This window comes from Alligator mississippiensis, chromosome 2 (assembly GCF_030867095.1).
Source record: "Alligator mississippiensis isolate rAllMis1 chromosome 2, rAllMis1, whole genome shotgun sequence".
NCBI lineage: Eukaryota > Metazoa > Chordata > Crocodylia > Alligatoridae > Alligator > Alligator mississippiensis.
Genome location: NC_081825.1, coordinates 160,881,605 through 160,898,679, shown reverse-complemented (window position 1 = coordinate 160,898,679; position 17,075 = coordinate 160,881,605). Strand labels below are relative to the sequence as shown.

The 17,075-nt window shown below is 47.3% G+C and overlaps 1 protein-coding gene across 1 annotated transcript in view; it reads left to right on the top strand.

Moving 5' to 3' along the window:
• Nucleotides 1-14,740: 14,740 nt before the first annotated feature.
• LOC102562002 (alcohol dehydrogenase 1) overlaps nt 14,741-17,075 on the top strand; it is a 28,981-nt gene continuing 26,646 nt past the window's right edge. Inside the window, exon 1 of the mRNA XM_006264505.4 lies at nt 14,741-14,880. Within this exon, the coding sequence (XP_006264567.1) occupies nt 14,863-14,880 (18 nt within the window). The 5' untranslated portion in view covers nt 14,741-14,862. The remainder of the gene's footprint in view (nt 14,881-17,075) is intronic.

The window sequence follows — 17,075 nt, the reverse complement described above, 5'->3', positions numbered from 1 at the left end:
GTGCACTACACTAGCCAGCATGCCCACTCAGCCTGTCCTTGGCCCTAGCCCCGGCCCCACCAACATGGCCTCCAGGGGGGGAACCACAGCTATGCATGGGCAGCTGCGAGGAGACCTGAACCCGTGGGGCCTGGACCCTCCACTGCTGGCCCTTCCAGCTTAGGCCCTTTTCCTGCACTCACCTGTAGGCATGGGGTGAAGTGCCAACTGTCCAATAGGGAGAACCTGCACTTCCAGACCTGGATGCAGGCCCTGGCTCAGGTGGTGGGGGGGGCCCCCAAGATCATGGCGGCCTCCCGCTTTAATGGCAAAGGGGTCTTTTTTCCTTGCCTCGGAGGCCACTGCACAAAAGATGGTGGAGAGGGGGCTCATGGTGGAGGGTGAGTATATCCCCTTTGAGCCTCTAGAACAGCTGGGGACCAGCTCCATTTTCCCTAGATCCCCAGTTGGGCCCTGCTCCCCCAGCTCCAAACCCTGGGGGGAGTTATCTCTCCGGTGGTGGCCCTCTCACTGGGGTACCAAGACCCTGGCCTCCACCACGTGTGCCAATGAGCTTAGTTGGCAGCTGGAGCAGGGAGGGGAGGGTAATTTTTAGTCACCCGTTGGCCACCTCTTGCAGGGTGGCCACCCTGTTCTCCCCAGGCCTGTAGCTGGAGGCTCTCCAGGATGTTGAGGTGGTGCTGGGACGCCTGCTGCACCTCTGGGTCCAGGTGCAGGGGCTTGTCCTGAACCTTCTGAAAGTGCATGCCTCTGTGAGGGACCCAAAGTTGGCAGATTTCTTCTGCCAGGTGGCCACATACATTGGCACCCTCATCCCCCGCGAATGCCTGGTCCTTGGCAGGGACTTTAACATCACCCTAGACACGTGAGACCGGTTGGGCAGGGAGCAGAACCAGGCTGCTATGGGTGTCCTCAGGGAGATCCTGATGGACTACTCCCTGGTGGACATCTGGCGTGCCTGTCACCCTACCAACCCCCCTGTGAGGGTGGGGGAGGAGCAGTATGCCACTCACACTTGGACTGGGTTTATATCTTTTTGCCGCACTTTGCCTGGATCCACTCCTCTGGCATCTGTCTGACCCCTTTTCAGTGATCACCGCCTTGTCTGGGGCATGGGCATCTGGGGTCAGCCTACTAGCATTTTGGTGCCAGTCTTCTGGATGATGTGGGCTTCAGGGAGGCCTTCCAGGAGTTCTGGCTGGCCTGGCAGAAGCAATGGGCAGCTTTCCCCTTGTCTTGGAGATGGTGGGATGTGGGGAAGGTGCACATCTGGCTATTTTGCTGTAGCTACACTCGGGGGGGGAGGGCAGCACACCCAGCAGAAGGATGCAGTCTGGAAGCAGCTCAACCAGGAAGTGCTATAGCTGGAGGGGTACCTGGCCACTGACCCAACCAACCTGTCCCTCTGCGGAGAGTGTTGGGAGAGGTGGGAAGAGCTTCATGCTCTAGACTACCACCTCACCTGCAGTGCATTCGTCCGCTCGCACATACAGCTCCTTTAGGAGGTGGACCATGGTTCCCACTTCTATTTCCTGGAGAGGAGCCAGGGGGCCAAGAAGTACATCACCTGCCTTCTGCCGGGTGACGGCACCCCCCTCACAGATCCAGGTGAGATGTGCCAGCGTGCATGGGCCTTCTATGAAGAGCTCTTCTCCCTGGATCCAACTGATGCCAAAGCCTCTCAGACCCTGTAGGAGGGACTCCCACAGGTCAGTATGGGTGATCGGGACTGGCTGGAAACTGCTCTCACTCTGGCTGAGTTTTCGGCTTCCCTCCACCTGATGCCTGGCAACAAGGCGCTGGGCATCGATGGGCTGACCGTGGAGTTCTATTGGACTTTCTAGGACATCCTCGGTCCAGACCTTGCCATGGTCTGGGCCAAATCTGAGGGAAGTAGGGAGCTCCTCCTGTCATACTGGAGGGCCCTGCTGACCCTCCTGCCAAAGAAAGGGGATCGCCACGACCTGAGGAACTGGCATCCCGTGTCCCTCCTCTGCACAGACTACAAGGTAGCAGCGAAGGCCATCTCACTGGGTCTGCAGTCCGTGCTGACGGACATGATCCATCCAAACCAGAAGTACGTGGTGCCTGGACATTCTATCTTCGACAACCTGTAGCTGGTTTGGGACCTCCCAGAGCTAGCACACCAGGAGGGCCCGTCTATCACCCTCCTGTCCCTGGACCAGGAGAAGGTGTTTAACAGAGTGGATCATGGGCACCTCATGAGCACGCTGTGGGTCTTTAGCTTCGGGCCCTGCTTCAGGCAGATTCTCCAGGTGCTGTATGCCTCTGCAGAGCGTTTGGTCAAGCTCAACTGGACCCTGATGGAGCTCATCCCATTCAGGACAGGGGTGTATCAAGGCTGCCAGCTGTATGCCTTGGCCCTGGAGCTCTTCCTCATTCTCCTGTGGAAGCGGGTGATGGGGTTGATGCTCCAGGAGTTGGCAGTATGGCTGGTCCTGTCCATGTATGCTGATGACATACTCCTCATAGTCCAGGACCCGGTGATCTGGCACAGGTGGAGGCCTGCCAGGCATTGTACTCAGTGGCCTCCTCTGCCCAAGTCGACTGGGTCAAGAGCTGTGGTCTGGTGGTGGGTGGCAGATGGGCTCCCTCCCACCCGTGCTCTGTGGGATCTGCTGGGACATGGGCTCACTGTTCTATTTGGGGGTCTACATGTCCCCTACAGACCTCTCCCCACTGGAGAACTGATACCAGCTGGAGACAAGGGTGGTGGAGTGGCTCCAGGCATGGGCAGGGCTCCGGAGATGTCTCCCCCTGCATGGGAGAGTGCTGGTGCTGAACCAGCTGGTCCTGTCCATGCTCTGGTGCCACTTACACACCCTGCCTGTGCCCCCTGAGGTCCTGGTGGGACTCCAGAGATGGGCGCTCAAATTTTTCTAGCCAGGATGGCACTGGGTGGCTGCAGAAGTCCTGAGCCTCCCCTTGCAGGAGGGTGACTAGGGCCTGGTTTGCCTGTGCATCCAAGTCCTGGCATTCAGCCTTCAGGTCCTGCAGCGACTGCTATACAGTGCTGGTAGCCACCCAGCATGGGGCCACCTGAGGTGCTCTCTCCTCCACCACGTCTGGGGGCTCCAATATGACTGGCAGCTCCTCAGCCTGCGGGACTTCTCCCTGAAGGACCTGCGAGACCTGCCAGATTTCTACCAGGTCCTCCTCCAGGCCTGGAGGCTGGTGTCGTCCTCCTCCAGGTCCCCTGCAACACTCACCCAGGGTGCCAACCTGCTCTTTAAGCCCCTCCTCTGGAACCCCCAGCTGGAGGTGCTGATGATGGAGGTGCCCCATTGCAACAGAGTTTGATCCTGGCTAGTGTCACCCATATTGGAGACCTCCTGGACTATGATAGGTGGGAGTGAGTAGATCCTGCTGCGCTGGCCCAGCGCATGGATTTACCCACTATGTGAGACCTGCAGCCTAGTCCAGGAGGTGTAATCTGCCTTACCTCCCAACACCCTTGCCTTTGTCAACCAGGTCCTGCATGAAGACGGTCCCCACCTCCCTGTGTCTTCCAGCCTGCTGCAATGTGTCGTGGGGCTGGTGCCTCACCTGGCCTCATGGCACTCCCTGCTCCACCACCTGAGCTAGCTGGAGGACATCAAGCCAGTCCACTCCTCCACCATCCATCGCCGCCCCTTCTACACACTTGTGCGCTGCACATTCCACCATGCTGCCCTCGTGTCCCGCCCAGACACCAAGGGCTGTTCAAAAAGTATTGAGACTGATGCTGTAGGAAACAAAATATTTTACTTAAAGGGGTTTTGGCTTAATTTCCTTTGAAGTATGCTTCTTCTGCAGCCACATGCTTCTCCCAACATTTCTGCCATGGTTGGAAGCACCTCTGATGAGCAATTTGTGGAATCACTAAAAGCTGCTCAGTCGCATTTTGTTTTATGGTTTCCACATCACAAAATCTTATTCTTTTCAAGATTTTCTTTAGTTGAGGGAAGAGAAAAAAGTCTCATGGGGGTAATATCAGGTGAATATGAAGGCTGCAGCACTTGTAGGATATAGTGTTTGGCTAAAAATTGCTTCACAAGTTGTGTGGGGTGGGCAGGTACATTGCTGTGGTGAAGCATCCAAGAGTCAAACACCTACTTTTTTTGGTCATTTTTCTGGTTGGTTCATTCCCAAATCACCAGTTAGAATTGAGCGATATGAACCAACAGAAATTCCAACTTCTACTATCTTTCAGACAGTCAATCTCCTATCATTTCAAACCAAACTGTGAACTGCTGCCACATTTGCAGCATTTTGTGATGTTGAAGAGTATCCAGAACACTCATCTGTTTCAACTGATGATCATCCTTCTTTAAACCGATGATACCATTCAAAAACTCTTGCACAGCTCATGGTATCATCAGTAAATGCTATTTTAAGTAATTCATATGTTTCACTTGACGTTTTCCTGATTTTTTTCATGCAAAATTTAATGCACACATGGAAGGGAACGCAAGATGCAAACAATCTTACTTCAACCCAGCTTGTGCACACCTTTGGACAGGAGCTGCATGTCCCGTAGCCATGCCTCCTGGTCCTGTCCAAAGGCGTGCTAGCACACCACACCATGCTGGACTGGGTTGGGTCAGGTCTGGCCAGGCCCATTCTCTCCGCACAGACCACAGGTTGGGCAGCATTAGTGCAGGCATGGCTCAGCTGGCACCACGAGATGGGGGGGCTGGCATGTGGCAGCTCCCCCACAAACCCCACATCCCCTCCACACACCCCCACACTCACAACCTCCCCCCGCCGAAACCACACAGCCTCCCTACCTCCAGTCTCTGCTTACCTGGGACCACACTGGGACTGGGTTCTGTCATAGCCTTGCCCTGCTTCTGTTTGCTCTCCATGCTAAGGTGACATGCTGGGGCAAGAGTTGCACCATAGAAATGTTCTGGCTGGATACCAGAGCATCTCTGGAGTACCTACCACCAGTTTGCCTGAGGACATGGTCCTGGACTATGCCTTGCCCTGCTTTTTTTTTCTGCAGGCTTTTTTTTTTAATTTTTTTTTGGTATATAATTGGATTTCCAGATATCAAATTTAGAGTCAGCGCTGCAAATATGCAGTGCAGGGAAAGCTTTTTTGTTCCCAGTGTGCTTGCAGCATCTCAAACTGCTTTGAGGCTGCAAGAGGCACGTGCACACTTGCCTGGACTCACCCTGGCTGTCTTTTCTGTTGAGTGACAAACTGGTCATAATGATCCACATGATTGTGATCTTCTTGTTCAACATGTTGAACCTATTTCCAGCTGGTTAAGCATTCTATATTGCACGTGCGAGGCAATGCAAGTTGATATGAACAAACTAGCCAGGGCATTGCTGGTGGGTGTCTTTACACATGCTCTTGTGGTTGGGGAGTGCTTTAATTAGAGCAGCTCTCAGGATCCACTCAAATTAAAGCACCTGCAGCATCTTGTGTATTCAGCATCCTGCACTTCAAAAGGTGATGGGGGCACTTTAACTAATGCTTGCTTGACGAGCTTTAGTTAAAGCACCATTGCCACCATTTTGAAGCATGGGGATACTGAATACACAAGACACCAAGGCTGCTGGAGCTGCTGGCGCATGCTAATTGATCAAGTCAGCTCTGCCACACTGTTATTACAGCATATCCCACACATCTACAGGCACCTATTGCGCCTGAGAGCCCTCCCTGATTTAACTGCCCTAGAGCATTCTCAGACAGCTAGCTACTATTTCAGGCATGTTCTTGGCGTTGACGCACCACAGTTCTCATACAACTTTCATAATCACATCACAACCCACTAACTCAACATTGACTTTCCAGTACTAAACAGCTGATCAGAAACTTATAGGAATCTGAGGCAGCTGGGTCCCAGACCGTGACAATAACCTTCTTCTCTGTCAATATAAGATATCTGAATTGTGCACTGTGGCTCCAGGGACTTGGGGCAAGCTTCTTATATAGATTTATGGAGATATTGAAATTCTCATGTTAATATTTAATAGGAATTTACATTGATATTGATAATGAAATACAGTCTCATATTTTCTTCCCTTAACAAGAGCTGCAGTTTGCAAGTGTTAGAGCTGCTACAGGCAAAGCAGGCAACTCCCATCTAGGTCACCAAGCATTCAAGGTTTAATTAGTAACTTAGATTGTGAGTGTAAAACAGAAGTTTACAGGTTTTTAAAATGTATTATTATATGCTGAAAGAGACAAAGGAAAATATATAACTTCAAAGAGGACCATTATATTTTGCTGAATTCTCTGCTGTAACAGGAAAAAAAATGCAGTCTTTGTTCTTGAGATTATACCTTGAAAAATCAAACTAAACATAAGGATTTCTCCTCCCTGGGCATGTCTACATGTACAATTAATGTTAAAGCACTTAAACTACTCCCCAGTGCCTGTTTACACGTGGGCCCCGGTCAGGAGGAGGCCTGCTTCATTAAACAATAGAAGAAGCGCAAGGAGACTCGGTCTATAGATGAGGAGTGGGCAAAATATGGCCTGCAGGCCAGATCTGGTGAGCCAGACAATCCCATCTGGCCCACGGGCACCCACCAATTAATTGTACCCCACTCAGCCCCTGCATGTCGCACCCACCCTGGTGCATGGAAGGTCCCCGGCTCAACCAGTACACAACCAGCTGCTGGGGGACCTGCTCAGCTTCCCCAGTGCCCAACAGCTCCTCTTTGTCTCCCTGCTGCAGTGCTTGTTCCAAGCAACAGGTAGGGAAGCGGCAGGGGTGGGGGTGGGGGGGAAGCTGTAGCTGGGCAGGGAGTGCGGGGCTCAGGCTGGCAGGGCAGTGGAACCCGTGCCCAGTGAGGCAGCAGGTGGGGGCCCTTGTGGTACTGTTGCTCAGTGGTTGCATGGCTCTGGCAGTGCTACATGTGGCGGCAAGGAGCACAGCTTGCCAAACCCGCCTCTACTGTGCAAGGCTCCATGCTGCGGACATTCAGCTCCCAGCACCTGCACACCACCAGGGGAAGCCCTGCACAATGGGGGTGCCAGAGGCCAGCTTTGGGCAGCTGAAGAGCTGCCCATGCCATGTGGCTGGAAAAGCTGCCAGGCACATGGCTCTGCCCCAAGCTGGAGGTTGGCACCCTCCTGATGTGGCTGACCAGGTGCTGTTTGCATCTATACATGCCCTGCTGCACATTAGTTAATGTGTCGTTTATCTAGTACCTGTGTGTGTTGGTACTAGTAAATGGTGCATGAAGTGACGCTTGACTGCGCATTAAATTAGCCTAAAGATCAGAAAAGCATCTTGTGTAGTTGTGCCCAGTAATGAGCTAAATATATGTAACTTGTCACAATTACTGGTTTGATATCAGGTCCATGCCATATGGAGGGCAGAGCTATGAAGGCTTAAAGGTATGTTTACATGTTGATGAATGTTTGAGAAATTTGTTAAGTGGGACCTTCTCTTGGAATTTCCAAACTTTCCATCTGTACTTGGATAGTTAGAAAAAATGTATAATATTTTCTTAATTTATTTTTGGCTAAAGTAATAAATTCTTTCTTATTGTAATCTGGGTGAACAAAGGTATTTTCTTGTTTTGTTTTTTAACCAGGGGGTTTGTTATAGCTCCAATGTGCAACTCATTTAGATACTCTTCATCCTGTAATTGTACTGATTGTTTAGATTGTTGATGTTGGTTTCCGCTACTGGAAATTTTGTTTATGTCCACAGGGGGATTTTTAGACAAATTAAAGCAGATGTTTTGAAGGGGGCCCTTGCACTTTTTTGAAAATATACAGATGAACTTAAAGGAAAACCTCCCTTAGACAAGCTAAAGTTGGTTCTTGACCTGAAGAGTAGGGCCATACCTAACCTCTGCAAATGCACGATGCTGGGTACTGCACTTCTGAGAACGCAGCGTTGAGTACCTTGTGAGCTCTGCTGGGCAAAAAACCACTAAACAACAGTAACAAATGTTGGTTCTTACTTATCTCTTCTATCTTCTTATTCACTCAAAGACTGAAAGCCAGACTTTGTTCTTCTGTTTATCCTGGGACTAACACTGTACCATCCTATGAATCCTTAAAGTAAAAATATTACCAAACCATTGGGTCTCTTATTTTCTGAGGAAGAGCTTAATAATATTTTGTTCCCAAACTGGGCAATTCTTCCTTATGTGGTTATTGAATTCAGGTCTACCTTTTCATCATAAATGCTTGCATAATTCTTCAAGTAGTCAGGTGGTATGTTTTGAATGGCATCTGATTTAATTTGACATGACATGAATTTTAGCTATAAGCGTTACCTACAGTTCCATTTTTGTCCCTGAATTCCATTCTAATGAGCAAATATTTTGCTTCATATACATGTTTTGATGCAAACTAACATGATAAACTGAAGGTGAAGTATAGAAAGGGTGTCAGCATCCTATACTGAGCATGGGTAGGGACCCACTCAATTCACAATTTCATGGAAATAGTAAAATCGGGTATTGTCTACTGCTGCATACATCTTCCAAAAATCCTCATAACCTTCTTCACTGCTATATGAAATTTCCCAAGAATTCCAGCTAAGAAAGGCAACCTGGCTATTCGAATGTTCCACTTTAACATACAAAAAGCCAAAACAATATTTTTCTATAAATTCATATCTATTCATTGTCTGACTTCTCCATTCTCCTTCCCCTGTTACTATTGCTCTTATTCTCAGGTATAGATTACCTGCTGCTCTGTCTCTTGCTTCCTTCCATCTTCTTTCTCCTTACAGATCTGGTTTATTCCTCCCATTAGTTTTCCTCTTCCCTTCAATCACTGTTTCATTCCTCATTTCTCCCTCCTGAACTCCTTACTTCTTCTTCTCCTGTTCTTCCTGCTGACTGGACTCTTTCCTCATTTCTTTCTTCAATAAAGCCTCCTCCAACATAGTTGATCCCACTATATCTTTCTTTCCTACCTTCTTTCATCCCTCATTCCCCACCTTTGTCCATCCTCCATGGACTTCTGCTTTCCAATTTGCTTTTCATCTCTTGGTCTGCTTTTTCTTCCATAATTCACTCTCCTCTCCATGACTGCTGCCAATGCTGTTCTGGGCTCCTCGAATCCTCCTCCACCACCTTTCTGGTGCTCCATCATTATCCTCCCAGTGCTTCTTGCATCAATCCAGGTAGTATACCAGCCCTCTCACCCAGCCACTACACTTGATCTTAGCCAAAGTTGACTGAGAAGCTATGCTGCTGATGGGAACCTACCACAAGGATAGGTTAGTGCAATCTATTTGAATAAGTGCCTATTAAGTGCAGTCCCCATCACTGCTGACTCCTTTTCAAGTCATGGTAAGCCATGCCATTGCATACAGTTCACCCAGAATCTCTCTGTCGTGCCTTTCTCAGCCTGGTGCATACTATTAGTGTGGCCAGGCCTTTGGAAAGCTGTGCTCCGTGAGGTGAAGCCTAACTAGGTTGCTCTGGGCCTCATCTGCACATAAATTTTTGGAGCATCCCAGGACTTGTGAAAAGATTACCCGGTTCCAGTCATGAGTGAGGGCTAACTAGCACATGGATCTTTTGTGAGGGGGATCTGGAGTATACACACGTACTGAGCGGTGCTGAGCTGTGGAGGGATTGGATAGAGTGGTTTTCTTGTGAGAAATGTGCCCCCACAGGTATTTGGGTATTCTTGTCTTTGATAGTTTTTCAGTGTGTGTTCATTCTGGTGCGCAGTTGTTGTTTGGTTTCTCCTACGTATTTTCCATCAGGGCATTTGGTGCACTGGATGAGATGTATTACATTTCTGGAGGTGCAGCTGTAAGATCCGGGAATGCTGATGGCTCTGTTGTGGGGTGTATCAATTGTTTGGTTGGTGGAGATGTGTTGGCAGGTTTTGCATTTCTTATCCCAGCATGGTCTGGATCCATTCAGTGTATTTTGGGCCAGAGAAAGTTTGTTTCTGGTGATGAGGTTGGCGAGGTTCAGTGATTGTTTAAAGGCTAGGATGGATGGCTCTGGGAAGATCTCTTTGAGAATATCTTCCAGTATGGGTTGCAATTGCTTGAGGATTTTCCATATAGGTTCCAGGGAGGGGTGATATGTCATAACCAGCAGCGTGCGATTCATGGGGGTTTTCCTTCTGTACTGCAGCAATTCTTCACATGGTATCCAGGTGGCTCTTTCAAAAGTGCAATCTCTCTCTCTGGAGGAGTGTCCGTGTTGAGTGAAGGCCCTTTTGAAATGTGTAAGGTGATGATCACGGGTGTTCTCCTCAGTGCAAATTCAGGGGTATCTGAGGGCTTAGCTGTATATTACAGCTTTTTTGGTGTGTTTAGGGTGATTGCTGGTTCTGTGTAGATATGTATATTGGTCCATGGGTTTCTTGTAGATGGTGGTCTGTATTGTACCATTCTGGATTGTACCATTGACTCTGGTGGTACCCAGCCCAGTGAACCACGTGGTAAATCATGAGCCTTTTGGCTTTGGATGAATACCATGTATAGTTTATACCAGTTATAAATAGGTACAAAAGTGTTGTACAAAATTGTGTTTATGAAATACCTGTGCTAAAACTTGCAGCAGTTTCAAAAACAGGTAACATACATCAATTCTGGATGAACTAAATGTATGGATATTGCATGCAGATTGCGACACTCATGTTTAATTTCAAGGTTATTGTTTTCAAATTTGCTCCTTGCTTCTACGTGCTTAGAGAGACCAGGGTCAGATGGTAAGGGGAGGGGCAAGGGACTTCCAGAAGAAAAAGCTATAGGGAAACAGAGCAAAGGGCTACCTTATCCCCCAGATTTATTTTCTCTTCTGTAATAGCGGGAGGGGGACAAATTCAAGGCCAATCTCCAATAAGATTCTAGACCTGGAAAGTTATAACAAATTTATAAACATTCCATATATAGAATCTAATTATTGGGGAGGCATCAAGTAATCATGGTATAAATTAGTCAGGCTGACTTCAATATCCAGGACGTTACTGGAACAAGTTATAAAAAAGTCAGTTTATAAACATGTAAAGGAGAAAGGCTGATCACAAGCAGCCAGCATGGATTTTTTAAGAACAAATTGGAGAAATATGAGCTAAATAAAATTACTACACGGTGGACAGAACACTGGCTCAATCGCTGTTAGCAAAGGGTAATTAAAAATGAATCAGTGCTGGAATAGAGAGCGTCTTTGCGTGGGATTCCCTGGGGGTCTGTTCTGGGTCCAGTGCTATTTGACATGTTTATTAATGATTTGGATGCCATAATAGAGAGCTTGCTGAGCCAATTTGCAAATGACATGAAACTGGGAAGGATTGAAAATACGTTGGAGAACAGGAATAAATTCCAAAAGAGTCTTGATAGTTTGGAAAGCTGAGCTAGAGGCAATAGGATGAAATTCAGTGCAGACAAATGAAAGATGCTGCACTTAGGGAAGAATAATCAAAAACACCAACACAGAATGGGAGATAATTGGCTGGGTGGCAGGACTGCTGAGGAGGATCTTGGGGTTTTTATGGATCATAGACTCAATGGGCTTGTCTACACTTGCATTAATATGCCTTTTATAATGCACATTAAATTTAGTACCTCTAATGTGAGGAACTAAATTAATGCCCATTAGGCTCCACTAGTGAGCAGTAGCACATTTGCATGCTTTTTTAGTGACATTTAATATGCAATAGACTATTTTTACTGTGCATTAATGTAATGTCATGGTTTTTACATGTTGCTTTAATGTGCAGGAAAATAGTCTATTGTGGATTAAAGCACACGTATATATGTATCCAATACAAGTTAGTGATCCAATACAGTCAAAAAAAGCAAATACAAAAGTTTTGGGATGCATCAATAGAAGTATTAGGTGTTAGACACAGGAGGTAATGGTGTCATTTTCCCTCAATGCCAGTTAAATCGGATTTAGAGTATTAAAGGCTCTATTTTAAGAAGGATACAGAGAAAGTGAAAAGGGTCCAGAGGCAAGTGGCAAAAATGATAAAGGGTTGGAAGGCAAGCCATTTGGGAAAGGCTGAGATCACTGGTTGTGCTTAGCTTACAGAAAAAGGTGATTAAAGGGGGATATGATAGCAGTCTTCCAATATCTGAAATGAAGAAGAGGGAAGACAACTTTTCTCTCGATGCAAAGCAATGGTTTTAAATTCAGCAAAGTAGATGTAGATTAGATACCAAGAAAAGCTTTCTTACTGTTAGAACAGTGAGGCAGTAGAATAGACTGTCCAGGGAAGTTGTGGCATCTCCACTACGCAAATGTTAACCCCATATTGAATGTGCTGCCTAAGAATGCTCTTCTACTCTTCAGCTGTATAATCATGTGTCTGCCATCCTTTTCATAATCATATTATACCATGTAATTTTTTTAATTTTCTCAATAAAGTTTTTAAATCAGGGGTTCCCAGCTGGAAGCACCAACCCTAATCCAATTAGAACCCAGAGGCCACCTTCACAAAGACAGCAGTTTTAATCCCAGTACAATCATAGCATTAATATAAGGATCTTTCTGCAATGAAAGTGGAAGAAACACCCCTGCAGGTGTGTCTACATGAGACACTTTACTGTGCAGTAGACTGTCCTACTGCACAGTAAATCATCACTATGTAACCATGTGCAGTGTCTACCATGCATTAAAATAGCTGACCAAGAGCAAATTGCTCTCTATCAGTCAGGCAAAGTCCAGCACCAGCTCTGTTATTAACTCTGTGAGTCTTGCAACACAAGTGCTGTCCTAAGGGGTGTTATTTGGTGCACTGCAATGCATGTGTAGATGCTGATGAGACTGGCTGGGGCAAAAGGGTGCTTCAATACAGGGGCTGCCTGCCAGCTAGCCCCACACTGGAGCACTCTCGTGCCCCAGCCAGCCCCTTTGCAGTACACTGAGCTGAGCTGGAGCAGTCCCAGGCTGGCAGGGTGACCCCCGGGGGCCCCTGTCAGCTGGGGCTGCTCAACCCCAGCTCAACATGCTGTGGTGCTGGACATGTAGCACCTGGAAGCAATAACCTCCAAGCGTGAACTGCGCCAGAGTTTATTTAATCACATTAATAGCATATGTAGATGTGCCCAGTGTGTCTTTTTCATTAACATGATTACCAGCAGTTTTAAACTTATCACAGATTATTTCATTGCACTAACGTGACTCTGTACTAGACTTAGGATAATTGCTTCATAATGTGTGGATAACAGCGCTACATTTACCAGACTAACTGCTTCTCTGACCTCTTTGAAGGCACTCTGCTTTCAAGCCTTAGGTCATCACCTCCCTTAAGAGACAATTGCACAATTCTCCCACTCTTGGTATCGGCTAGTGGCACCCAAACTTTTGTCCTGCAGGCCAGATGAGTGGCATGGAGTTGGTCTGCAGACTAGATCCCATGTCGGGTCAGCACATGGGGTTGTCCATGGGTGTGATTCAAACCCCAGCCCAATACTGCATGCCCAAATTGAGTTCTGCACTGGTTACTCAGGTGCAAAGGTCCACTTGATCTGGTCCACAGAGCTCTTCACAGGCTCAGAAATTTGGCAGCAGGGGAGCGGCAATTAACATTGCCACCACTTCCACACTGCCAAATTTCCAGATCCTTAGGGAGCTCTGTGGGCCAAATGATATAGTTCCACATACCCCACAAACACTGCACCCACCCACACCCCCCACTCTCACACCCATGTGCCTCTGAGGAAGCCCCCTCACTGCTACATGCATACACACTACCACACACATATGCACACCCACACTGCCAGCCACCCTCTCCCCCTCCATACACCCTACAGCCCCCTATAAATCCCATACCTACTCACATACCCCCACACCCTCCCCCACACCCCACACACATCAACCCCCCACAAAACTCATACCCACCACAGAACCCCCCACAAACCTCATACCCACCCTCCCATACTTCCCACAACCCTCCACACCCTTCCCCATAATATACAAGAGTAAGACTTAATTTTGAGCTATTATTGAATCGCTTCTATAAATAGCGCGAACACACACAAATCAGGACAATTTTTTTTAAATAAAATTAAAATATGCTATTACAGATGTTTGATTTTTAGTATATCATTTGTTTGTTTTCCTGGTTCCAAGATGGCAAACCCCCTTCCCAAAAGAAGTACTTCTGGGGGCAAGGGGAGGGACTGCCAGTAGCAAAGGTCAGAGGTTAGGGATGGGACTATTGGTCCCAAGATGGCAACCAGGTGGCGGGGCACTTGTCAAGGGATGGGGCAGCCCATGACAGCTCACCAAAACTTGCTAAGTGGCCCTCTAGCCCAAAGAATTGCCCACCCCTGCTTTAGAGAGCCAACAGACCAGTTTAACAAAATTGTGCATCACGAGAGATGTACACAGAGCAGGAAAAGTTTCAAGATCCTGGATTCACTCTGTTTTCCAATCTAATGCCCTTGCTGCTGTAAAGTAAATCAACAGCTGGTCCCATTCATTCTTGTTCTTATGGAATAAACTATTCCTCTCATGTGTCCCTTAATGGACAAGTCCTGTAAACATAGTTAGAAAGCTCTGGCCTGTGATTCAGAGCTTTTTCTTTTCTTTTTATGAGGTTCAAATTAGCCATGGACACGGAATGAGAAGGAAGGAAGGAAGAAAACACGGGGTGGGTGGGGTGGGAGGAATCAAAAGAGAAATAGAAATACAGCAGAGAGTAGGGTTTCATCAGAGGATCAGTTTAGTATCTTTCTATTCAATGCTTTGGATGTTTAAAGCCAAGCCAAGCCCACAAGTAGTGGGCTTGGCTAGAAGGTCTGAGTCATGTATTTGCAGCAGTGTTTAAATAAGGCAGGAGCCACTTCATCCCCTCGGTGCATCCAGAAAGACAATCAGCAAGAGGAATCCTCCACAGCCTACTGAGCCAGAGAAGTGGTGACTAGGGGCCCCCAGGTGTGAGAGAAAAAGAGCCAGCATGAGCACAGCAGGCAAAGTAAGCAAGCCATTTAAGAAAAGTATCACTGCAAATGATAAATGGGCAAGGATTTCATTGATAATGATGTTGCTTTAAATGTGTGACTTTGTGAAGTTTAACCCCAAAATGACAAAAATAAAAGGGGCATAAATATGATCTGAAAGACACGTTTTTAATGATTTCTGTGTTAATACAGTAAACTTGTTTATTCACCTATGGGATAATCTGCCACGGTGCTTTAACTTGCTGCCGTTCCAGCTCCCTGCCAATAAATGTTGCCTAACTGTGTATTTTCTGTCGAGATAGCTAATATGCAGCAGTTACCTGGAAGGGAAAAAAACATGCATAGCTTGTTTAGCAATGAAGACAAACCCCCTATATTTTGAAACCCTGGTGTGATTCCAGCTAGCTTTCTGCTTCTCTGTCTTCCTACAGCTAATCAAAGTGGGTGAAACTTTGCTCTCAGATATATATAAAGAGCCACCACTGAATCTGGTAGAACTGGAGAGGAATCCTTGTCTGAGTCGGGGAAAATTATTTTTGGATTGTTCTAGAATCAGTTGCATTGCCCCAGAGTTTTTGGCTACATCTTATAAAGTTTGCAGAAACTTTGACCTTTGCAAGCTGTGCAAATATTGTTCCCATATGGTTTGTATAATATTATGTGAGAACAATATGTACAAGTTCTGTTTTCATTAAGTTCCAGGAATTGCCCTTTACAGCTGAGACCAAAGATCACATATTCAGGGTCTGCTTATACATACATGTATCGGTTACCTTGTGGATTTATTGTTCCTTTTTATAATTAAGCTGAGCTGTGGGGACCCCTGGACCTTCCCCCCCATAGTGGCAGCACCCCCTGGGTGGCACCTGCCTGCTGGCAGCCCTCCCAGGAATTCCTGGTAGGCACCGCCACTGCAAAGGGAAGGACTGGGGGACCCCTGCAACTTCCCCCAGGCCATGGGAGAGGCTGGCAGGCTTCACAAGAAAAGAAAAAGGATCAGGCCTGTCATTGCTTTTTTTTTCACCCCTCAGCAGAGCCTGCAGCATGTGGCCTGATTCAACAGTGCGTGGAGCACTGGAAGCCCAGGTGTGCTGGGGGAAGCCCTGGCTTGCCAGGCTTCCAGCATACCATGAACTATCCCCATCGCCTTCCCGCCACTGGAAGCCCACCAAGCCTGCGCTTCCAAGAGCCTGCCCAGGCTTCCAGCACCCCATGCACCATCCCTGCTGCCTTCCCCGGCTGCCAGCACACCCAGCCACCCTCCTGCCACCTTCATGCACTGCCCCAGGGCAAGCCAGTCCATTCCCAGGGCATCATGCAGAGGTGGCAGGAGCTGTGTGACATGTACACATGACAGATTTTTGTCCACAATGGGAAAATTTGCCATGGCCAAATTAAAATACATTGGAGGTGGTCTAAGTTGCTATGTTCAAAAAATATTGACACAAAAAACTTTGTGCATGTGTATATGGTGATGCAATTATGCTAGTCAAATAGCGATTTCTCATCACTTTTCATCACATGTAGATGGCCACATCATCACATATACAAGCACCCTTAGTTCCTTGGCTAAACTATGTCCAAAATCATAAAGATATACATAAACAGCATGGCATCTATATAATGATAAAAGTGACATGAATGGATACAGCATAGCATTGGCTTTCCAACAAAACTACATGTGAAATATCAGTGAAATAAACACAACAAAACCTTCATGGCACCCTATATCCCAGACCATAGTGGGGTTCATGACAAGGGGACAGAAGGACATCTGACCAGTGGAAACAGGATCATTTCCAGAATAGCCAGGAGGGGGCTCTCACTGGCAATGAAAAGAAAGGAATGACACTGCTCTGTCATAGGAAAGTCTTCTGCAGAATGGTACTACATTGGATAAAGGAGGCAGCACAGATGCAAATCATAGAGAAGAATCAGCTGGCTTTAAGCCCAAGGCTCTGCTCAGAGGACACTAGGACCACACTCAGATAGCAGCCTCTCCTCATTGTTAAATTCACTGACTTTCAAAGGCATTTGGCAGCCTGCAAATAGCTACATGGCAGAGTGTCCTTCAGTCCTACAGAAGGCCAGTCAAAGTTGTCAAAATCAAGGCCAAAGACAGAGATGGAAATTCTCTGTAAGGACCAACAGCTCAACATCAAAGTGGTTCAGAATGGACACCAGTATGAAACAGGGGTGCATTCTCTCT